This window comes from Hypomesus nipponensis, chromosome 14 (assembly GCF_054491055.1).
Source record: "Hypomesus nipponensis isolate SF chromosome 14, ASM5449105v1, whole genome shotgun sequence".
Classification (NCBI taxonomy): Eukaryota; Metazoa; Chordata; class Actinopteri; order Osmeriformes; family Osmeridae; genus Hypomesus; species Hypomesus nipponensis.
The window spans coordinates 19,744,365-19,769,649 of record NC_140374.1 but is presented as its reverse complement, the minus strand read 5'-3'; the positions used below and the strand labels follow the sequence as shown (position 1 = coordinate 19,769,649).

General features: G+C 47.1%; 1 protein-coding gene across 1 annotated transcript; it reads left to right on the top strand.

Moving 5' to 3' along the window:
* The first annotated feature begins 5,064 nt into the window (after positions 1–5,064).
* LOC146259077 (LHFPL tetraspan subfamily member 3 protein-like) lies at positions 5,065–21,954 on the top strand. The gene is made up of 3 exons (XM_084671878.1): positions 5,065–5,986; positions 20,854–21,097; positions 21,840–21,954. Exons 1-3 carry the CDS (start codon positions 5,560–5,562, stop codon positions 21,952–21,954), a joined length of 786 nt encoding a protein of 261 aa, XP_084528004.1. The 5' UTR covers positions 5,065–5,559.
* Positions 21,955–25,285: the final 3,331 nt, after the last annotated feature.

Here is a 25,285-nt window from a genome sequence, read left to right as displayed (position 1 = left end):
TTATACTGTGATGTTTCCTTTCATGTGAAGTTGTTTATTATCTGGCAGCGATAACAAGAGCTCGCTCACTGTCAATCCATCCGAACAGCCTGTCCTATTGAACGGACCAGAGGGGAGATTTCATGTCCAGAGCTGCTTGTTGGAGAAACGTTAATCAACAAAAGGCCAAAGCCGGTCGCTCTGCCATCACAGAGCACAACCCAGCAGAGAGGGAGTCTCACAAGGCCCATTAGAGTCTGCCAACTACCAGATCACAAACAGGCACCATTCCCAGCCCGGGAGAGATAAGAGACACTTTTAGCAGCTTGAAAAAAGTAGTTAGCATACAACAGCAGGGATGGAGAAAAAACAAGAAAGAACTTTCACACAAACACTCGGCTCTCAGAGAAGAAGAAAGGGCATCTGGGCTGAGAGAGACAGAGAGAGAGAGAGAGAGAGAGAGAGAGAGAGAGAGAGAGAGAGAGAGAGAGAGAGAGAGAGAGAGAGAGAGAGAGAGAGAGAGAGAGAGAGAGAGAGAGAGAGAGAGAGAGAGAGAGAGAGAGAGAGAGAGAGAGAGAGAGAGAGAGAGAGAGAGAGAGAGAGAGAGAGAGAGAGAGAGAGAGAGAGAGAGAGAGAGAGAGAGAAAGACAGAGAGAGGGAGAGAGAGAGAGAGAGAGAGAGAGAGAGAGAGAGAGAGAGAGAGAGAGAGAGAGAGAGAGAGAGAGAGAGAGAGAGAGAGAGAGAGAGAGAGAGAGAGAGAGAGAGAGAGAGAGAGAGAGAGAGAGGAGGCGGAGTATTGGAGGGAGTGATGGTAAGAGAGAGAGATGGGGTGTGAGAAAGGGATAGTGAACGAGAACGAGAGGAAGAGAGAGGACGAGAGAGGGAGAGAGAGGAAGAGAGAGTAAGAGAGAGGAAAAGAGAGAAAGAAAGAGGAAGGGACAGAAAGAGAGAGAGAGGAAGGGAGAGAAAGAGAGAGGAAGAGAGGAATAGGAGAGCCTCGTCCAGAGTGGCGCCATCGAAGGCTGACATTTCAAAGAGGGCTGAACAGGCCCAAATCCCCAATCAACAAACCAGCCACAACCCCTTCACACACACACACATACACATCCAGTATGAGCACAATTATACAAACACACATGAGCACACAGCAGTATTCTCATTCAAACACACACAAACACAACTAAACAAACACGCACACATACACAAACACACAGTGTACGCAGACCCAAACACACAAGAGAACCTCCCTACGACCTATCCTTATCTCTACACACACAGCCATTCTCTTTTTGGCACTCTTTTGGTCTCTCTCTCTCTCTCTCTCTCTCTCTCTCTCTCTCTCTCTCTCTCTCTCACACACACACACACAAACACACAGTACTGCCAAGCATAGTGTTAACTGGCTGTCTTTTTATCCTAAATGCATTGAAGAAGCACCCCCAAATCTCTCTCATCCTACCAACCATTCTATCTCTCCAAATTCCCACCAGTACCTCCTCCTCCTCGTCCCTCCTCCTCCTCCCCCTCCTCCTCCTCCTCCTCCTCCCCCTCCTCCTCCTCCCCCTCCTCCCCCTCCCCCTCCTCCTCCTCCTCCCCCTCCTCCTCCTCCTCCTCCTCCCCCTCCACCTTCCCCTCCCCTCCCCTCCCCTCCCCTCCCCTCCCCTCCCCTCCCCTCCCCTCCCCTCCCCTCCCCTCCCCTCCCCTCCCTTCCCTTCCCTTCCCTTCCCTTCCCTTCCCCTCCCCTTCCCCACGTTTCGGAAATTCAGATCCCCAAAATTCAATAACAAAAACTTCAGAAATTCAAATAGAACAGAATTCAGCTGCTCCAACAGTTCGCATTCACTACAAAATGTATTTTGAAAAGTGTAAGAATTTGCTTACACATTTTGCAAGGGTGCAAGGGTTGAGAATCACTGTTGTAGAGGTTTACTTCTGTCCAAAACGATCTTGTTTTGCCCCCTGTTGAACATTTGTAAAACTGCAGCTTTGAATCCAATAGAATGACCAAAAGTAACCAAGCATGTAGGCCTAATATACAGTACATTCCTAAAGAACTTGTATTCAATATTTTGTCTTTTGTAACAGATAACAGGAACAAATCTACTGTCCAGGCAGAATCTCACAAATTGGCTTGTTTATTTCTTGAAGAAGATGATGGAACCAGTCCTTCTCCCAGGACCTGTGGCAAGGGAACCTAAATTGGGGTCGATGGACAAAAAAGAAAATAATCCACAACTTCCTCCATACTAACTAATATCTGTCCTGTCACACTTCTTCCAGTCACTTCTCTCTCCCCCCCAACTAGAATCCTCTGACATTATATGGTTCTCAGCTAATTAACCAAACTTGCTTCAAGTGTGTATAATGAGTCTTATCCACATTCTGATGGAAGACTGGAGCTCGGTAAGTCTGGGCTTTGCCTGCTGGGCACATGGCGTCCCTCCAAGGTGACCTGGGAGTTTGATCTTTTTACACATATTTTTTTCTTCATCAATCAACAAACAATGAACCCGCTAGAAGAAGGACGTCAGAACGCTGGAAGTTTGCCACAACACACCTAAAGGAGTCTCAGACCAGAAGAATCAAGATTATTTGGTCAAATGAGACCAAGACTATTGGAGCTGACAGATTATGGTCAAGACTGGCAGGTCAATCAGGACTGAGGCTAGATTGAGGATGAACATAGAAAAGTACAAAAAATTCCTTGATGTGCTCATACTCCAAATCACACAGGACCTCACGCTGAAAACCGTGTTCACTTTCCACCTGGTGACATGTCGTGAGTGTCCAGTCTAGACAGACCACTGATGGGAACTCGGAACAAACTGTGTCACTGATTCCCGGCTGTGCCAAATGATGTTCTCTCCCTGGGCAAGGCACGTCACCCTACTTGCCTCTGGGGGAATGTCCCTGTACTTACTGTAAGTCGCTCTGGATAAGACTGTCTGCTTATTGACTAAAATGTAAAATGTAAATGGGAGAATGGGAGAAGTTCCCCAAATGCAGAAGTGTCAGGCTTGTAGCATCGTACCCAAGAAGACTACATCAATCAACTACGCTTCAGAAAAGTTATGTGTCCTGAGCATGTCTCATAAAACAAGATTATATCAGCATGTGTGCCTTCTCTACAAAGCAATGGATACTGTGGTGTCACTATATATTCTATTGACTTGTGCCCAAAAGCGTGTTAATACTGCATCAAACTAAAGACTATTCACACTAAAAACCACAGACAAGAAGCTCACAATCATGTTAGAAAGGTGACTGAAAAACTCAAATGTTTCTGTAAATGTAAAAAAAGTCATCAAAACTAAGCTTGCGGCGCCCTCATGTGGCCAAATATGCACTTGTCGCAAGAACTAATATCAAAATGACCTGTGTATATAATTAGGATAATTAATTTTAAGAGCTGACAACCTAAAAGTAATAATCTAGCATCCTTGAATAAGGATAACATGCTCATACTTAATTTGCCCAATAGGCTAAACTACGCTGGGAATGATTGTACACATTCCTTTAAAATAGATTATATTATGATTAAAATTAAAATGTCTGGCATGTACACAAAAATATGGATTAAGGATGTGAGAGATTGTGTTTGATCTAAAGTTGGCCTTTCATTCTGAGTACTGCCTCCCGGAGCAATCCCCCCCTCAACCACTTCAATAAATGTGTTTTATTATGGGGGATTATAAAGGACTCCTCAACAGTTGTGATATAAATTAGGCCAACAACAAACATGCAATAACAACAATTTTATGAATCACCTGCAGACCACAACCAGAAATTAGGTCCCTGAAACTGAGGACATATTGTCAAGTAAAAACGATGATTGTTGTGGTATGAACAAACACTAAACCACTAAATGTGGTTTTGAACTGCTTTATTTCTTTGCCCTCTACAAACAATTTTCAAGAGCGTTCCATCTGTGCGCTATAAAAGTACAGTATTTTTTCTACTGCAAAATCCCCCTCAAAAGATATCTGTCTTCATGCATATAGGTTTGGGTAATCTCCATAAATCCTAATGATGAGTCATTGCTGTGATGTAACCATGGCTTGTAACCAGGATGGTGCTCAGTACTGTAGAAGGCACAGTAGAACTATATAAGGAGTGGTGGGAAAGATCTCTTATGATTCAGAGAATAATTATATCGGGCTGTAGCCTTCCTACCTGTTTAAGTCTACGCTGTGTGGGTTTGGTTTAGAAGAATATACCGTTTCAAGTCAGTTTCCCTTTGCAAACCAGATAACTTCAATGTTGACTTGCATTGATTTATTTTCAACAAGCTACATGGCAGTTTTACTTACAATTGATCGATGATGACTACGCCTACACCATTTAAGATGTAAAGTGTTTTGGCAGTTTTCCATCATAGTGGAATATTTGCTGGAGGGCACTGTAGTAAAGTGGGACACATTCTTCCAGTTGCTTCACGTGAGCGTTCGATTATCCATGGCAGGTACCATTTTATCAGTGGGATGCAGAGGGATGCGCGTGCGCACCTCAATGTGTTTCCTAGGACGTTAAGGACAATATTACCCATAGATATTACCAGACTGAGCAACTGAAAAAGGTTTCGTTTCTGAATACACTTCCTGTGCGCAGGAGCGATTGTGTAGGGATTTAGAGGGATTTTTATTCTAGCACTGGAATACCACGAAAATGACGCGAAAAAGCTTAGCGGTAATAAATTACGGGTCCTTTTGATGTATCGCATAGAAAGTAGCTCATAGTTAAACAACTCTTGGGACAGCGCAAGCCTGCATAGGTTGCGCGAGCATCGTCAGCACCGACACCACGAACAACATCCGCCTCGACTGATGCGTTTCTTAAATCATTTCTCCGTGGTCTCCATTTTCGGCATCACATTGGCGGAGGCTGCAGTAGGCAATTGCCTGGGAGGCGATCTCCGTTTAATCCTCGAGGCTGTGGTATCCTGGTAGATGCAAATTATCTCTGGGGTTTGGGAGCTGTTTCGCAGCGTAGGCCTGAAATCCTTGTTGTTTTGTTTTAAATTAATAAGACTACTGTGATATAATCGCAATTGTTATTATAGGCTATTAGATTGTTTTAAAGGTGGCATAGGCTATGTAACACTGCCGTCTTAAAATCAAGAGGGGAGAAGCGACTTGCAATTGTCAGCTATCAGATTGATTTTATTCTCTTATGTGGGCCATCATTAATTTGCATTTCAGTTTGATATTTCCATCTGACACAAGCGTCGAGAACACGTGTCGGTAGCAATATGCCTGTCAGTCAGTTGAACAGTTAGACACTAGGGGTGGGAGGGGAATTCTCACAGTCTTACTGTAACCTTGCACACGAAACAAGTTATCCGACTTCTGAATCAGAACTGGGTATAGGCAGCAAGCTCTGTGCTATATATGCATGCAACGTCATGATTTGAATTCGCCTGACAGATGTTAGCGTGTTCTAGTTGCATGTTCGTGTTCTGCAGTACACGCTCTTTAGATGAGACGTAATTCTTGGCTACAGTAGACCACTGAGACAACCAATGAATATTCTTTTATCGATTGCCATTTTTACATAATAATAATAATACAGAACGGCACAGACATGATACCAGGCGGTCCTTCATCTATGCTTCCTTCATCGGAAGCTGCTAAATTATACCAGACAAATTACGTCAAGAACTCTCGTTCCATCGGACTTTTGTGGGCCATCTTCACCATTCTTTTCGCGATCATCAACGTGATCATCTTCAGCCAGCCCTACTGGATCGGGGATGGCGTGGACACGCCACAGGCCGGCTTCTTTGGCCTCTTTCACTACTGTATCGGAGAGACAATCGCCAGAGACCTAACCTGCCAAGGCACCTTCACTGAGTTTGCCGCTATCCCCTCCACCGCCTTCAAGGCCGCGTCCTTCTTCGTTGGTATGTCGATGTCGCTGGTCATCACCTGTATCGGCTGTTTCGTCCTCTTCTTTGTCCTGAGCACGTCCACCGTTTACAAGATTTGTGGCTGGATGCAGGCGTCCTCAAGTGAGTACCAGGAGCTGTTGTTAGTAGGCTTATTATTTTGTAAAATCAATGATACATTCCTCTGTGTTTTAGGCTAACTGTTCTCTCTAGCTGCATACTTTATTGAAAGGCAGTGTGTAAGCAAAAAAAACTAAAACGGTTGTGTTTGACAGAGATCTAGCCTATAGTTCCTGCCCTGTTGTCCTGCCCTCTCCCAGCCATAAGAAGTCTTTCACACTGGTATGACGACTTCACTGGTTTATTGTTACAATTAGTGACATTGTTTTGGGCAATTTTCAATCAGGACTTGTCCATACAGTTCAGAGTTCAGCCTCAGTGACAGCAGGATGTGTTGAAAAGGCAGAAGCGTCTGATGTCGCTGTCCATGGTAAAGTTTACGTCGGAGTGTACGTGGTGCTGAAAGGACAGCGACTTTGCGCTATGCTGTTGCTTTGTGTTAATTCATTGTAGATAGGCTTTTATGTCTATAAGCTAAATATTATTTTGTACAATAACAGATGGTATACCATAAAACCTTTCTCAAATGGTTCCTAAATTGTAACAAACAAATTCTCATAGCTCTGTGCACACAGAGAACACCATATTTCTCCACCAGCTCACTTTCTTGATGTGCTTGCCAAGCTTGTGCAATGGACGACGCTCAAACAGCTCACTGACAAGCCCATTCTGTGCTTATACATTTACACAGTGTCTATAAAACTTGATGGGCCCAGAAACCCTCTGTTCACAGCTACTGACAGATCAGCAGAACCTTCCGTACTGTGAACGGCATCCAAACGCCCAGACACCCAGACTCAGCTGTTTGTCCCAGCTCACCACCCTGTCAACCACTGTCCTTCCCCGATAACAACAAGCACAATTCAGGAGAATTATTTGGAAGCAATCCAAGCTCGCCTGGTCGTCTCAGACTGAATTAACGCAGTGAGCCACCCTAACGAGGGCACTGCTGGGCTCACTGCTCTGCAGTTAGGAGATGAAAGAGAGTAACAGGAAGTCCTGACCGCAGGAGCCCGTTAGCATTAGCGGCTAATGAGCAGAACTCACTCCACCTCACAGTCGAATGCCACTACCGTTAGCTCCAGGCTAGGTTAGGCTAACTACTCTGCTGTGCAGCTGACATGTATTTGCTCAGTGGTGGACAGGTGGCTTTCTTGCCTTCGAGATTTGACTCGTAAATCTTACGATTAGCTAACGCCCCTCGTCTTCCACATTGACTTTTCTTGACGAGCTACCAGGAGATTTTGTGTGTGTTTGTGTGATCACAATGAGTTACACTTGATCGTTACACTGACCCGTCTAATATTGATCCAAGGACAGAGTAATGCTTTGCTCAGGACTCACAGCATTCCTTCCCACCGAGGATGCTAACAATCTGGCATCACTATTCTCTTTTTGTTTTCATCTCTGCTACTTTATTTATCATCCATCCTTTGTTTACCTCCATCCTAGTCTCTTTCTTCACAGTCCCTCTCTTTTTCTCGCCTGCTCTCTTTCTTTCTCTCTCTCTCGTTCCAAAGTCTGTCATAGTCTGACAGCCCCAGATTACAAAAACAGAATTTGTTTTGGCAGAGCAGAAAGGCTCTTCTCTTTGCCCCAGCTGTGTTTGTGAAAAATCAAATCAAAGACATTTGACATAACCAGACTGTCAGCCGACAGTCTTAGGTATTTGATTGATTTGATTGAATCAGTGCATACTTGAAAACAGCTTCCAGTCTACATAGGCAGACTATAACCCTCTTAGCATTGGCAGCTCAGTACCAAGGTCATGCATGTTGGCCCACTATCCATGAATTGATGGGAGCCTACTGCATGCACGAACAGTACTGTAGCTTTCACAAATCCCAAGACATGTTATCCTGCAGCAGGGTGAGGAGGTGACTCACTCAGACAACTTTGAGGAATCCTCTCACCAGTACCTCTCTCTCTCTCTCTCTCTCTCTCTCCCTCTCTCTCTCTCTCTCTCTCTCTCTCTCTCTCTCTCTCTCTCTCTCTCTCTCTCTCTCTCTCTCTCTCTCTCTCTCTCTCTCTCTCTCTCTCTCTCTCTCTCTCTCTCTCTGTCTCTCTCTCTCTCTCTCTCTCCAACCATCTCCTCTCAGTTAAACCCAGGAAAAGGGTTGAATGTTTCATGACAGAGTGAACCACTACGAGACGTTTGAGGAGCGTCCGCAGGGAAGCTCTCAAAATGTCTTCCTGGTGAGGCCGGCAACACGCGCAGCCAAACGAGTTTGACTGCAGAAGTGCTCAAGTACTGTAAAGCCTCTGGAACTGGGGGGTATAACCGCTCCTTTTCTCGAGGGCGATTACTGTGCAGGCATCTGCTCAGGTCTGATGTTCTGGATGGAGAAAAATCCAGTTTTTTGACACTGAGCTGAGCACTGTAGCCTAGGTAGGATGCGAGGGGATATTCCACCATCCTTCTCCATCACCTTCATGCCATTTCTGCTCTTCCCTCTGCTCTCCAGCACTGAATTTCTGGATCATTTAAACCCAGCAATCCCCAGCCTTCCTTTCCTTCGCTTTTCTCTCTCCTCCATCCCCCTTTTTTTCACAGACTTGTAAGTTGGCAAAGTACGTGCTTTCTCTCACTTTTTTTTCCTCACAATCCTTCTCTCGCTCCCTCTCTTCCTCCCTGTCTCTGTTCCTCCATTCCCTTCTCTATCCCCTCTCTCTCTCTTTATCTCCATCTCTCTCTCTCTCTCTCTCTCTCTCTCTCTCTCTCTCTCTCTCTCTCTCTCTCTCTCTCTCTCCCTCTCGTTACAGCCGCCTCTAAACCCCATGCACCAATTAACTGAGAAATGCAAAACAAAGTTGGCAGTGCCCTTAGAGGCAACCAGACCGTGAGGTCAATGATAATTACTCCACCGTTTCCTGTTCTCCCTTACAAATTCTTTGTCATGTTGTGCACATTATTCAGTCTCCGCTGTGTTTTCACGCTGTTTCCTCAGAGAGCATTCGAAGGAAGCTCGGAACAAACAAGCCGTACCATGTGACCGGGAGCACAAAGCACGTTGTTTGTGGAGTGATTCTGAGCAGCATATTGTATTAGCCAGACCCTCCCCGATGACAAAAGAGCACTCTGCATCCCCTCAGTGCCTCCGTTAGCTCTGTTGCTCTAATGTTTCAGCGATCGCTTTAAAAACAGATCAATGCACACATCTTAACACTTTGATGCTAGTTCCGTTGCTTGTTCGATTGAAGTTCACATAGCATCTGATAGGATAAAGCCCAGTCTGTGAATGGAACATCGGGAGAACTTCTTAGTTTCACCCATCGATTATTGATCAAACGGTCCCTGGCACTTCTTTGATTCTGCACCACATTAGATCCTGGTAATTACACACCTGCACGGATGCCTGACTCACTAACACTCACACCAACATACATACAGACACACGCTCTGAATGTATACAGCGGCTTCGAGCTTTTGTTCAAATCAACGCCTTGGAGTGCGTACAGTATGATTGTCGTTGCGTAGCTAAGTGGACATGTAAGCATTCAGATGTAATTCAGACGGGAGGTATGGAGAAAACAGCTTTCATCCTGTTTTTCCTAGTAAGGCTCAGATCAACACCTTCAGGCCGGCACTAGCGATACATCGCAGCACAGACCCCGAAACCTCCGGAAACAAACAGAATGAGCAACGAAGGTGGAGGAAGTGAGAGAAAGGAGCTGCCGCCACAAACAGACAGCTGGAGAGGGAAGATGAAAGGTCTTATAGGAAAAGTACAGCTTCAGTTGAATTGACAATGCAGCTAAGGAGAAGACCAGAGGAGACGAGCCAAAACACTTCCTGTTCTGTCATTACTCTCTTTCTCTCGCTCTCGCTCTTTCTTTCTTCTACTGAGGCTGGGACTGAAAGCTAAATGAAATCCCAGTTAAACTGGAAGATGGAGAACACATTTTTACTGGGTTTATACATTGCAACAAATCTACACCTGCTGAAACTGGTTCCACATCTTTGTGGAAGCTTGAATGCTCTAATGGACAGCCTTGGTTAGGTTCTGGACCTTTACTCATATGCAGGGAACCTCCCATTTCATTCATCATTATTAGTATTTTGGATTGTGTGTGGGTGTTTGCGTGTGTGTGCGCATGTGTGGCATTTGTGGCTGGTGTTTGACTAGGTCTGATGCGGCAGATTCCTACACATATGAAGGTTGCCCTGTCTGAAGGACCCCACAGTGCTCTAGCAAGGGGCGCTCTGACTAAGGCCAGCAAGTGGGCCGACAACACACGTGGCCCGGCAGACACACGTGGAGACACGTGTGTGTGTGTGTGTGTGTTTGTGTGCATCAGTGGTGATTTTAGACTCTTTTTAGGGGTGCTCAAGCACACCTACATTTTATCTCAGCACCCCTTAAAATAATACTAATATGATGTCATAATATGTTGTTTATTTATTGTTGACATATCATTATCATTTCATTTGATTCTGGTAGTTCATGAAGAAAGGGACTTTCTTATTTTTTTCCATTCATTCAATGTTTTGCATAATAATACATACATGTATTAATTGTTATCCAGTGAAATTAGTGATTTATTATCAAGGGGGTTTAACACTTTTGTAAGGCACTGTATCCATGTCACATTCTCATTGGGGGCTGAGCCCCCGTAAAGGTCTGATCCTAGAATTGCCCCTGGTATGCATATATGTCAGTGGTGGCGCGGGCCCTCTTGAACTCCATATGACCCTCTCCTCCTGATGGAACATATGGCCCACAGTATGGTGCCTTCACTCAACGTTGCTTTAATCAGTCACACAGGCACACAGGGCACAGTCATCATGGTCTGGACACAGATGCGTCAGTTCGTCCACACACTGTACTCAGTGCAGCGCTTAGCCCATCTGAGCTCGATTAGCATCCGTGCACCTGAGCTAACAAGGCACCCGAGATCTGAGGATCCCTACAGCTGATGTGGACGAGGTCCTGTGTCCCAGTTGGAGGTGGAGGGCGCTTGTCCATGCTGGGAGGGATGAGTATGTACTGGGCCTGGGTCCAGGGGAGCGGAGGCTGAAGCAGGCTGGTTGAGCTCTTCAAGGAGGAAAGGCAAGGAGTAGTCGTTTTGGAATGACAGCGAAGTTCGTCTGCATTCTTTCTGGGTGTTCTTCAAATGCCATGGAAACTGCTCGTGCTGACCTATGACCCCTTTTTAATGAAATGAGTCGGATGCACAACATTGCCTTCTGCACGCTAATCTCTGCACGCTCGTCTGCTCTATCTCTCCCTCTGTCTCTCTTTCTCACTCTCTCACTCTCCCCTGCATCTCTCTCTCTCTCACTGTGTCTCTCCCTCCATCGATCTCTCTCTTCCTCTACCTCTCTCTCACTGTGTCTCTCTGTCTCTCTTTCTCCCTCCGTCTCTCTTTCTCACTCTTCCCCGCATCTCTCTCTCACTGTGTCTCTCCCTCCATTGATCTCTCTCTTCCTCTACCTCTCTCTCTCTCACTGTCTCTCTCTGTCACTCTCTCTCTCTCTCTCTGTCACTCTCTCTCTCTCTCTCTCTCTCTCTCTCTCTCTCTCTCTCTCTCTCTCTCAGCAATGGCAACCTCTGCAGCAAGTTACTTCGCTCACTAAGGTGAGACGAAAAATATCTCTGCAATGCCCTCGTCTCCTCTCCCCACCCTTCTACCGTGTGTCTCACGCTCTCTCTCCCATGTGTCTCAGTCTCTCTCTCTCAAATGTGTCTCTCTCTCTCTCTACCCTCCCCCCCCCCCACCACCACCACCCACCCCTTCTCGGTTTCTCTCTGCTCAGTTGATTCTGTTTTGAACCCACCCCTGCATTAATGCCTTACTTGACTTGCTTTGCTTTAATTAAGAAACACAGTCAATTGAACTCTATCTAATTAGGGCCGGGGGCACAGGTGGGCTGTCAGGCATGCAGCGTACAGCCCAGCTGAGCGAGGAAGAGGAGGAGAAATAGGAAGAGGATGAAGATACACAGACAGACACCTGAATCTCTCTCTTCCAATTTTTTGGAAAGCTTTGTCAGCTCTATGGTCACACTTTAATGTCCCAACTTCCCATCAAGCTGTGAGGATAAGTCTGTACAGATTGCATGCGGGAGATCGACCTGTCGACTGAACGCAGAAGACGACACGTGGCCATTGCATGAAACGTTTCTGATCAGATTCACAGAGATTGTTAGAGAGTACACGGTTCTGGAAGTCAAACTGAATCGATGAGGATTCATTCCTGTGGTGTGTGACACGACACTCTTTGTTTCAAAGCACGTCTCCAGGGCCTGCAAAGTCTCACACAAACAAATATCCTGTGGGTAAAAAGGGCCTGTTTGGTGCAGACTACAGATTGGCCATCAGACTTAATCTCTCTGATCTGAAAGCCAGGCAGCCATCTGATTTATTCCAGTGAAGAGTGAGGTGATGAGACGACAAGGATACTGTGACCTATTAGAAACCATATCCCCATATCACAGTGACGGCATACTTCTCCCAATCAGAAAGAACTAGAAAGTAACACTGTGAAGGGGAGAGAATCCTTGTGTTTGCTAACAGGAACACTGTTAAAGTAGGACACCGCTGTATGAGATACTGTGTGTCTCAGCTTGTTCAGCAGTCCTGGCATCGTGACGGCGTTGTAAACCCATCGTTAGTCAATGACCTCGTTAAACAGGAGTGGCTACCCTAGCGCCGGGTCCTGCGAGGGATGCGATTGGCCGATGATCAGACCCTCCCTGTTTGATTGGCCGATGTTCAGACCCTCCCTGTTTGATTGGCCGATGTTCAGACCCTCCCTGTTTGATTTCGGACCCTAAGATGTGGATCACCACCCGGCCAACGTTATTTTTCCAGATGAATCAAAAGCTTTCTTTCAGCCCCAGCCGTCACGGCTGTTCCCCCCTACTACCTTCCCCCCTCCCCTCTGTTAAGGTACTGGACGTCATGTGGACCAGTTACATAAGCCCTCAGACCTCACCCGCCCTTTGCTCGCTGTTAATGCAGCACTCCATGCCTGCACCAGATCCCCCCCACCCCCCCCACCCCCCCATCCCCCCATCCTCCCCCCATCCTCCAATCCCAAGCACTGCACTGACCTGGAGCTGTGCCTCTGTCAGCATTCACTGAGGGCAGATTAAGATCAAGGTTAACCCCACGGAGGCGCAAACAGACTTTTGATATTTGCTCCTAAACAAAGGGTCCCGTGCTTCAACCCTTCCAACCCCCCCCCCCCCCCACACACACACAGTCACCTGTGGTCCTCCCCCCCTCCTCTCTTCTCATTCCAGAGGGGATCGATACAGGGGATAATGAGAGGCTCTCTCGGGGCACGGACTCGGTTACTCATTAGCAGTCAGAGCAAGCGACACGCTCGCCCAGAATATATTAACCGTCCGAAGGAGAACCGGCAGAGCAAAAAAACAAGGTTACAGAGGCAAAGCTAACCCACGTCGCTAGGCATCAGCTCCAGCGAGAGGAGGACTGTAGCTGTTGTTGATGTTACTGGCAGTCTCCTCTGGTAAAAAAAACAAAACCAACATTAGTCTTAGGTTTACAGGAGTTGCTTTTAAGTGCTGCATTGTTCAATTCACAATTTGACCTTTTTCCCGGTTCTGGAGGTTACAGTAAAACTGCGATGATAGATGGGTTGTGACAACACAAGTAACTAATGACGGAGAATTGTATTTGATTGAGAAGTTCCGTTTGACGTTATTGAAAGTGCGCAGGGCCACGACGGAATTCTTTCCACCGGATCCTTTTCCCTCATGTCACAATTAATCTGACTCCGAGCTGGTTTTCTCAACAGCCTATGGGGGTTCGCCACTACTCCGAAGACATGTTTGTAAAGATTATTTTTGCAAGATTTGCAGATTTGGGAGAAGTTTGTGTCTGCAACCACAAAAAGTATCTGGGTGGTGTTGCTGATGGAGTAAGCTGTTTCCTGCTCTATCTAATCCTTGTACTGATGTGATAGGTGCTGCTGGCATTATGTGCTTGCTGTGCGAAAAAGCTGATGGTGTTGACAGGGAGGGCTTCAGAAGGGGCCTTTAAGCTCCGCTTTTCCCTGAAGCATTTGAAGTTTTGCCAATAAGTGGGGCAGAAATAGAATTGTATTTGGGAAGTTTTCTCATGTACCTTACAGTGCATACTGTAAAAAAAAGATGACAATACGTTGAAACCTACGTTTTGGAAACTTTTGTCCAATCAGATAGGCTACCTTACTGTCTTAACCTACAGGCTATAGTTGTCATTTTAACGCGATGACTGGGAAAGTTTCGAAAACATTAGTCAAGAAAATGTCACCAAAAAGAGTGAAGTTACACTATTTCCAACTCTGTGATAGAAAACAAAGAAAACAAATGGAAGCGTTTCCGCGCTCCACGGCGTTGATGTTTTCTACTCATATTAGTCGACACACTGCATAAAACAGGACCCCAAATGCTACTCGGTCTTATGGAGTGACACATTTTCACAGTACATTAACTGGCTTTACATACAGAATGCTTTATAATTGCCCCATTTATCTTGCCTCAATTAAGGCTCCATCATTGTGTAAAGGAGTCCTGCGCGCAGGGCTCATCCCAGAAACCACAGATTTATCTTCATTGTGCCGAGGACCGAGTCTCCCGTGATCGCCTCTTTCCCGCTGCTCATCACTGGCATCGCGGACTGCGGAATTGCAGTACAGTGCTGCTGTGCCGTTATCGCCGCAGCAGGCTAAACGAACGTTCCAGCATCTACTCTCGGTACTGATAGGGAAGGCATTCGGTCTCAGTATAGCAACTACGGGTTGGAAATGAGGTGGAAAATAGGTTAACTATGTGAAAAGATTTTGTTCAAAGGTTGGAATGAAATAATTTTACATTTGAAGTACTTTTAGTCTTCAGATGTAGTAAGGTATCCTTGCGCCTCTTGTTTTTTAAGAGGTCTAGGCATAGACTCAGCCTTCAAGGTTCCAGATCAATATCGTCTCTGGCCAGCCAGTGGAGAGATCATCCCCAACTTCATCTCTGTCCCCTGGGGAGATGACCTGTGCTCTGCTGAGACGGATCATAAAGAAGGAGAGAAGTGACTCAGGTCCACACACACTGGCACAGGGTATGTGGACCTGGTTGTCTAACGAGCATTTTGTTAGACTACAACTTCCATCTCCAGCTGCTGTTGTGCCTCACAGTATGTAGAGGAAAGCAGGCCACTAGGGACAACGCCAGCTCCCCTTCAATCCACAGAGACTATCCCTCTCTCCCTCTCTCCCTCTCTCTCCCTTGGCCTCTCCCTCGCTCCCTCTCTCCCTCTCTCTCCCTCTCTCTCCCTTGGCCTCTCCCTCTCTCCCTCTCTCTCCCTTGGCCTCTCCCTCGCTCCCTCTCTCCCTCTCTCTCCCTCTCTCTCCCTTGGCCTCTCCCTCTCTCCCTCTCTCTCCCTTGGCCTCTCCCTCGCTCCCTCTCTCCCTCTCTCTCCCTCTCTCTCCCTTGGCCTCTCCCTCTCTCCCTCTCTCTCCCTTGGCCTCTCCCTCGCTCCCTCCCTCTCCTCCACAGTCTGGGCAGAGCAGAGGGGGCCAGCGGCTGAGGGTCTCTGGTTCCCTTCTCTGTCGGGACATGAATCATGGCGTCCACAGTCACCACATTGATCGCTCACACGACACCCGTTCACTCCAACTTCATCCCTCTCCTTTCATCCCTCCATCCTTCTCTTCCTCCATCCCTCTCTCCATCCCTCCACCATTCTCTTCCTCCATTCCTTCATCCCTCTCTCCATCCCTCCACCCTTCTCTCCTTCCCCCACCCTTCTCTTCCTCCACCTTTCTCTCCTTCCCCCCATCCTTCTCTTCCTTCATCCCTCTCTCCATCCCTCCACCCTTCTCTCCTTCCCCCCACCCTTCTCTTCCTCCACCTTTCTCTCCTTCCCCCCATCCTTCTCTTCCTCCATCCTTCTCTCCTTCCTCCATCCTTCTCTTCCTCCATCCTTCTCTCCTTCCTCCATCCTTCTCTCCTTCCTCCATCCTTCTCTCCTTCCTCCATCCTTCTCTCCTTCCTCCATCCTTCTCTTCCTCCATTCCTTCATCCCTCCCCCACGGCAGCCTGAAGCCCCACTGCCACCAGACAGCCAGGGACACTGAGGGTCTCGTGGGAGCCTTAGGATCCACGTGCAGCGAGGAGCCGGCCACGGTCATCATCAGTGAGGTTTGACCTCACTCGGGTCACTGTTGCAGTTGGGTGAGGACTTTGCTTTGCATTCCTGTCGGCGCTACATATTGATATTCATATGAGTCCCCCCAGGACACGACATTCATCTCAGAAATTCTGTGCTCATATTTTTTTTCCCCCGAGAGAGAATGTGATTTTAGAAGCCATATTGGTGTCAGCCGTGGGCCTGATAGACAAGTGAATATGCATGTTGAGAGCGCCTGCTTGGTAAACATGCTCATTTATTTATTTGACTGTGTTGTGTCACCATCAGATATGCGGTCGCAACGTCTACCTTTGCACAGCAGTAAGGAAGGGCCAGCTTATGTGTGTGAGGGTGTGTGAGGGTGTGTGAGTGAGGGTGATCCATATGCTGTGCGGGATAGAGAAGAGGGTGACTGTGTGCAGACAGTATGTACTGTATCATTCAGTTTGTCACAGCTGTATAAACAGGGCCCTACAGAAAACGAGTGAAACAAAAGACCCCAAGCCGAAAAATGTTAATCCCGTTTCATGGCTACTGGAATGTCCTGCAGTCGTGTGAGAGATGAGGGGAGCAGAGATACTCAACGCTGCAGAGAGAGAAGCATGAGCACACACACACACACACATATTTGCACACACAATTTGCACGCAAACACAATTTCTCCTCTGAGACATACAACCGATGCTAAAAATATTTCCCAGACTCCCAATGACATGCAACCCATCTTTTCTGTCATCTCTACTGAAAGCCAGGCAGACAGAGCGAAACACGGGGGCGGATTTAGCAAGCGTTTACATAGCTGCATTCAATACAACTGTAGATTCTGTCCTCTCTGGTGTACTGGCTTCAGTGTCACATGTCCGTCTTTCTCTTCTGGTGCGAAAGGCCAGTGACGTTCCACGGGGTCTAAGCAGTGCTCTGCTCTTCTTGCCCCTCACCAGGTCTCCACCCAGGGACCCTGATGGACTGGGTCCCCTGTTATCACGCCAAAATGAGATGAGATCACATGCCTGCAGCTTATGATAAGAGTCTCTGTATCATGTGTCGGTCAGGCCATCTGTCGCCTTGCTTTCGGACCCCCCCCCCCCACAAACACACACACTCACAAATACACACACACACCCACACAAACACACACACTCACACACGCAAACACACACCAATGTCAGTCAGTCCTTTCGCCATCGTCTCCCATCCCATAATATCCTGTTCTCCTGGTGAGTTATCCTAGTCCCAGGACCCCCATGCTTCCAGAGAGTGGCTGAGAATAGCTCTGCCCAGGGGGGCCGGCAGATGGCGCTCGCCCTTTGTGACGTGTGGGTCGTCCCGGGAACGCACTGCGGGCCGTGCAAAGGCCCAGGCACCCCACACACGAGCTATCTCTCTCTCTCTCTCTCTCTCTCTCTCTCTCTCTCTCTCTCTCTCTCTCTATTACTCTCTATCTCTCTTCTTCACTCTCTCGTCTCATACCAACTCTTTTCGTCAACAACTTTCTCCTTCCCTCTTACTCTTTCTCTCGCTCTCTATTATTCCCGCTCTCAAGGGGGAGTGGGAGAGAAGGGCAGAGCTAAAAGGGGAGTAAATGCCATCAGTTAGTAATACCATGCCAGAGCTGTGATTGACAGCTGCCTTCTCTCAGGTGCTGTGGCTGAGAGTATGCCGGAGGAAACGAAGGGCACTTTGTTAGCAGCATCCAGACTTACTCAATCACTAATTCTCTGTTGTGTTACACATTAGACTGTAACATCAAACACTTTGTTTGCCTGTTTGTCGCATAAAAGGACTTAAGTTCCAGTCCACGAACATACTTCCGTGACTTTTTCATTCAGAATGACCTTGATGGACAGACCTGCCCTTGGCTTCGCTCGTTGCATGATAAAATCCCACAAACATATGATGATATTCGTCATATTTAGGAGCCGGTGAAATGTATTGTCCTTTCAGATGGTTGAAATGCCGAATTAGGCCTTCTGCTACCTGGCAGGCCGTTGTGGTGAAACAGGACTGATTTCTACCTGGCAGGCCGTTGTGGTGAAACAGGACTTCTACCTGGCAGGTGCTGTGGTACTGTCTGTGGCCCCAGGCTGTCTGCTCAGATGCGAGAGGGACATGTGCGTCTTCTGTGGTGCCGTGTTGTCTTGGGGGGGTGGGGGGGGGGTGGGGGGGGGGGCTCCACATGTCGCCCTCTGGTGGTTCCAGCCGGCTCGACGCGACACACACTCACCCTGTGGTACATGTCCTCATCCAACATGCAAGGTGTGTGGCCGACCGTGATGGATCCACTCCACACTTCAGTTTCTCTCGCTCTCTTTCTCTCTCCAGCGTGTTACCGCGATCTGGTGCGCTCCATTGCTTCCGCCAGCGTTTTATAACAGTATTGTGTGGGCTTTGGTTTTCTCCCCCTCTCCCTTCCTCTCTCTATCCCATCCTTCCTCTCTCATTCCCTCTGTCCCTCTCTTCCCCTCGCCCCCCCCCCCTCTCTCTCTCTCTCTCTCTCTCTCTCTCTCTCTCTCTCTCCCCCTCCACCCTCTCTCCACCTCTCCACCCCCTCCCAGTCTGCCTGTCCTTCATCAGCTGTGCCAGCCTACTCTGACTTTGTGTTCTTTTCACACTGTCTCTCCACCACAATGTAAAATTGATGTCAATGTCAAGTCAAGCAGGAACCACAGAATGGATCCCCAGAGTATCTGCAAGCTTTTCTTACCTTTACCATGAATACATGTATAAGCGAGAGGGGGGAAATAGCACCACTTGCTAGTACTGTGCCAACCCGCATTGCTTAAAACTGTATTCAAGCCATTTTTGCTGAATTTTGTGAGTCAGGCCTCAGTTCTGAATCTGAGTCAATGCATCTACCTGGGCCCTCTCCTTCTGTAGTCTCTCTTTCTCTGCTCTGCTCTCTCCTCTCCTCCTCTCCTCTCTCTTTCTGCTCTGCTCTCTCCTCCTCTCCTCTCTCTTTCTGCTCTGCTCTCTCCTCCTCTCCTCTCTCTTTCTCTGCTCTGCTCTCTCCTCTCCTCTCTCTTTCTCTGTTCTGCTCTCTCCTCTCCTCTCTCCTTCTCTGCTCTTCTCGGCCGTGCCCTGCCCTGCCCTGCTCTCTGGTCTGGTGTGAATGTGTTCTGACAGGCAGTGCCAGAGGGGATGGGTAGAAGAGGAGGCCAAAGGGGGGGGGGGGGGTTCTCTATTCTGTTAGCAATGCTACGTTTGTACGCGGCGCACTGTGGTGCTATTGTAGTACTCTCCTTCGCTCTGATCTTGTAGGAATATTAAAGACTGCAGCATTACTGTAACCGCCAGCCGCAGTGTGTGTGAGTGTGCGCTCGCGGCTTTGTGTGTGTGCACATGTTTGAGTGTGCGTGAGTGTTTTTTCAGCTACCCTGCCTTAATATTCACACTTCTAATTCTTAAGATGGCACTGCTACGGACATCATTGATTCTAAAACAGCAGCAGGAGAGAGTGAGTCGCAGTAACAGGCAGTAGAGAGAAGGGGGGAGGGAAGGGAAGGGAAGGGAAGGGAAGGGAAGGGAAGGGAAGGGAAGGGAAGGAGGGAGGAACACGAGATACAAACAAATGAATTCCATTGAGCAAGGTCCTGAGAGGCCGGAAGAGTGCAAGAGTAAGTAAAAAAAATATCACATTCACGGACAAACACCCAAACTCACTCAGTGACACAGTCCGGGGGGTGGGGGGTTGAAAGGTAAGGAGTTGTGAGCAAAGTTTGGTGATGGAGGAAAAGGATGGAGGGGAGGTGTGGGGAAGGGGGGGGTGCTTGGGTGTTGGGGGGGGTGTAGTGCATGTTGTATTATTCATGTGCATTGCACTCTGGGTAGTCAGCTCCTTTCCCAGCCCTCTTGCTTCCCCTGCCACAGCACCACCTCAGAGAAGAATTCCATCCAGATTGAAGATGAGGGAGAGTTGTTTTACCCCTTAGGTGGAAAGAGCGAATGAGAAACTGCTTCTAAATATTAAAGAGGGGAGAAGGGTGTGTATGTGTGTGTGTGTGTGGGGGGGGGGGGGGTAAAGAGGTTTAAAGGCAAATTCAAAGAGGCACATCTGTGCATGGTCTCTCGTGCGACACCCTGCACAGGCTTTTGAACCGTTGTTGCAAACAAACAAACAAACAGCACAGCGCGGTGCGCGTGTGTCTGATTGCTCACTGAAGGATCACAGTCAGTCCCTATCCTACGGAGGATACTGGGGACTGCTGCATGGCCTGGGGGGGAGGGGAGGGTGGGGAGGGGGGTGGTGAGACTTCTCTCTCTGCAGTCTGGAGGTGTCAACTAACTCTTAGCATTTGTAGTGTCTTTTTTACACCCCTTGTTGTTGATAGTAGTGAACGTCATGGGCTGCTGTGGTTTACTCTGCAGAGAGCAGACAGGGTTAGGGATAGGTTACCCGAGGGAATAGATAGACGAGGGCATCACTGCGCATGGCGAGGCCTGCACGAGGAGACGGACAGCAGGAGCACTTCAGCTAACTCTCCTCTCTTCCTCCCCTCTCTTCCTCCCCTCTCTTCCTCTCCTCTCTTCCTCCCCTCTCTTCCTCCCCTCTCTTCCTCTCCTCTCTTCCTCCCCTCTCTTCCTCCCCTCTCTTCCTCCCCTCTCTTCCTCTCCTCTCTTCCTCCCCTCTCTTTCTCCCCTCTCTTCCTTCCCTCTCTTCCTCTCCCTCGCCTCTCCCCCTCTCCATCCAACACCTCATTACCCCGAACCTCATTACCTCATGACCTCCCATCTGTGCCGTAGGCGTGTGTCTGGTGCTGGGATGCATGATCTACCCCGACGGCTGGGATTCGGATGAGGTGCGGCGGATGTGCGGCGAGAGGACGGACAAGTACAGCCTGGGCGCCTGCTCCGTGCGCTGGGCCTACATCCTGGCCATCATGGGCATCCTGGACGCCCTCATCCTCTCCTTCCTGGCCTTCGTCCTGGGCAACCGGCAGGACGGTCTGATGTCTGAGGAGCTGCTGGCCGAGAGCAAGGGTGAGGGGCACACACACACACATACTGTATACACACACACACTCACACACATACTGTATACACACATACTGTACACACACACATACTGTATACACACACATACTGTACTCACACTCACACACATACTGTATACACACACATACTGTATACACACATACTGTACTCACACACATACTGTATACACACATACTGTACACACACACATACTGTATACACACACATACTGTACTCACACTCACACACATACTGTATACACACACATACTGTATACACACATACTGTACTCACACACATACTGTATACACACATACTGTATACACACATACTGTACTCACACACATACTGTATACACACATACTGTACACACACACATACTGTATACACACACATACTGTACTCACACTCACACACATACTGTATACACACACATACTGTATACACACATACTGTACTCACACACATACTGTATACACACACATACTGTATACACACACACTGTACACACACATACTGTACTCACACACATACTGTATACACACATACTGTATACACACATACTGTATACACACACATACTGTACTCACACACATACTGTATACACACATACTGTACACACACTCACATACATCTACACACACACACTCAAATGCTAACATGACAGGATGCCATGTGTTCATACTAGACAGTATGAAGACAGCACTGCCAGTCCCCACGTGGTTTAAATTCTGTCCCCATGTCTGGTGCTTCAGGCTTAACCCACCTCAGAGACACAGCATCCTAGGCATAACACAGACCCTTTCCACCATCGTGGTGACACCGTCCACACCAAGCCTCTCTCACGCAGTCACAGAGAATGTACTCTGAGTGTCCACACCCTGTAGGGTTTAAAGAAGCCAGACAAGCATGGATGGACATTCTCCTCTCGTCCTTTCCTCGACCAGAGTGAGAGTCTCCAGTGAGAAAGCCAGAGAAAGAAAAAATGAAAGGAAAAGATTGGAGGAAAAGATTGGAGGAAAATATTGGAGGGCAGAGATGTGCGGAGAAGTTCTTTGCGCCCAGAGGCTTTTGGATCAAGTGATGAATTACTAATTGTTGCCTTTTTACAACAAAGTGCATAGTATACCTTCACACTCACACACACACACACACACACACACATCACTGCAGTCCTTCTGTGGGTGTGTGAGTTCTTGGCTTGCTTGTGAGACACAGGCAGGGAATAGGAACCCATCTTCGTTTTCTCATGCTGCTGCCGCTGTTATCCAGCTGTTGAAATGTGGACAAAACCATTATCAGCCGGTTTGGAGACGTTATTTGAAAAATACTCATATCTATGTCTCTGAAATTAAGTGGTTGGTTTGATTAGCCTCTGTGCCAATCTGTGGACAAAGCTTTTTAGAGGTTGAGTGTAAATTATGTATAGACTGGAGTCCATGGAACGGGTCTCCTATGAGGCCATCTGCTGGCCACTACCTGTATTACACACTAAAGACAATACACTGCATGGTCAGAAACAGTAGTTTGTCTCTTTGATGTTCCCAAACGCATCCTTAAAATTGTTGGGTTTTTAACAGCTGTGTTTCTCTATCTTTTCTTCCACAGAGGCAGGAAATGCGTAGAACATTCCACTGGTGAGTGATGAATAGTTATGAAAGCTGTGTATTTTTTCAAGGAAGTAACAAAGCAATAAACCGTGAGAGGGAACACAGAAATAATAATCACAGATATGATGTAGACATGCTGTACATATTCCCTAACCTCTGTATCTCTTTCTGTCCTCTCTCAGCTGTGTGTGTTTCCCAGTGTGTGCTCATCACAACCAGATCCCATCATTTCCCCTGAGGAACAAGTCTGGCCATGGCTGCGTCTGAGAGGGAGAGGACCAAGAGAGACATAGGGGGAAAAGAAGGAACGAGGCAGAGAGAGAGAGAGAGAGAGAGAGAGAGAGAGAGAGAGAGAGAGAGAGAGAGAGAGAGAGAGAGAGAGAGAGAGAGAGAGAGAGAGAGAGAGAGAGAGAGAGAGAGAGAGAGAGCGAGAGAGAGAGAGAGAGAGAGAGAGAGAGAGAGAGAGAGAGAGAGAGAGAGTGAGAGAGAGAGAGAGAGTGAGAGAGAGACTAATGCTATGGAGCCATCCCTCCAGTCAGCAAGCCAGCCAACCAGCCCATCCATCCAACCAGCCATCTAACTAGCCATTCACCAGCCAACCATCCAGCCAGCATCCCAGTGATATCTACTTCACACCAACCCTCTAGATGGACCCTGATCCTCTCACAGTCCCCTGTGCTCTGTCTACGCTTGTCTCCCGGCCTTCAGACGGAGCCCACAGCTTTTCACAAACCCCTTGCTGATACCCCTAACCCTTAGGAGCATAGACCAAGCCAGTACCAGAGACTTTGACTGAGTCAAGATGGTCTATGTACATCATGATGAACAGGTTTGAAAACCCTGTAGACCCACCCCCCACCCTCCACACACACACACACACACACACAAATTCATATGTATGCACACCAAAGTAGGTAGGCACAATCACACACATACAAAGTACACACAATATCGTCAAACACTGACCCTGTAATTATAACATACCCATTATGCTATCACGTTCAACAACAATAGCTCGATTTGTGTGCCACTGCCTGAGTATGTGTTATGTTTTAGTTGTATAAAATAAGGAATCTACTCATTCTCATGTAATATTTAATGGAACTTTATTATATTTCATATGTGGACTACAAAGAAAATGTGTCTGGTTGTTCTCCTTTTAAGTCATGTGAAAATACAACCCTGTAATCCATCCTAATATTATATGATTATAGATAATACCAACAACAAAAAAATAATAGTTTTACAAAGTCGGGTCTGAAAATGTAAATATCAAATCAGAGAGATTTTTGTTTGTAAGCCCATCTAAAAAGCCTGTCCAGCTTGTTTTGCACAGCGCTGTCATTGAGGAGAATCTCAGTATTTTGTAGTTTATTGTCTTCTCATCACTGTGATGGGATCATATGTGTATACTGAATATGGGCATGTCTGCTCCATAACTAGTAGCTGCTGTGTGTCTCAGTATTTGTGAGTGTGTGGTTTGTCTACACACCCACCTCTCCTCACAGTCAAAAGAGTTCCAGACCATAAACCCTCTCTTTTTCATTCTATCGCTTTCTTCTCTCTTCTTTCTTTCTCCATCAACAAAGGGGCATACAGGGTATGAAAAGAGGTGGTGTTATGTGCATGCGAGGTGTTACAAACCGTGGGAGAAGAAATAGCTGATGAGTGAGAGTGTGTGAGAGAAGGGGAGCGAGAGAGAGAGAGAGAGAGAGAGAGAGAGAGAGAGAGAGAGAGAGAGAGAGAGAGAGAGATAGAGAGAGCTTTAGTATAAATACTTTAGAAAGGCCTATCCCAGTCTACAAATGTAAATTGTATGTACCAGAGTAAAACGTTATCATATAGATACCAAACACATAGAGACAAGGGAAAGGGAGGGTAACTAACAACAATAAAGTTATTATATGAATATGATTATAATTAATAAAGATTTTCACTGTACAACTAATCTGAATTCACAGTTGTGTCATTTATTTGCATTTACTTTGTGGTTGCCTTTTTGATTTTTACTAGACTTAATTTGAATTTCCTGAAATTCTATCGCTATTGTTCACGTTAATGTTAACTGTTAATGCCTTCAATGCAGTGAAGAAAACTACATGACAACAATATTGTTTAATGCAATGGATGTGTTGAGCTATAGCCTGACGTTGTCATACTCATAAATCTAGTCAGAATATGAGTCTGATAACTCTCCGTTTGGCTGTGAGTATGGGGCCGAACTCGTAAAACAAATACCTCTTGCTCAATTGGATAGACCTACAACCAATCAGAGCAACGTAATATGTTGTTTGTTGAAAACAAATTCAATCCAAGCGCTCTTTGGTGACGTGGTTGTTTACGTTACTGTTGATCATCTGTCCATCGTCGTATAAAACCCGCCCTGACAATTGCATTGGTCCGAACAGCTCCTGTTCGGTAGGCCTATAGTTTTTCAGCAACCGAGCTGCTCCAGACCCAACTTCCCGACCAATTTCTTTGGTGGGCGGGGCTAAGTTGGGCTAGAACTAACCCATTAGAGATGTGTCATTGAAAGCTGTAAGTGACGCAATACGACGTGTGTATGTCTTTAAGAGAACCTCCATCTGCTA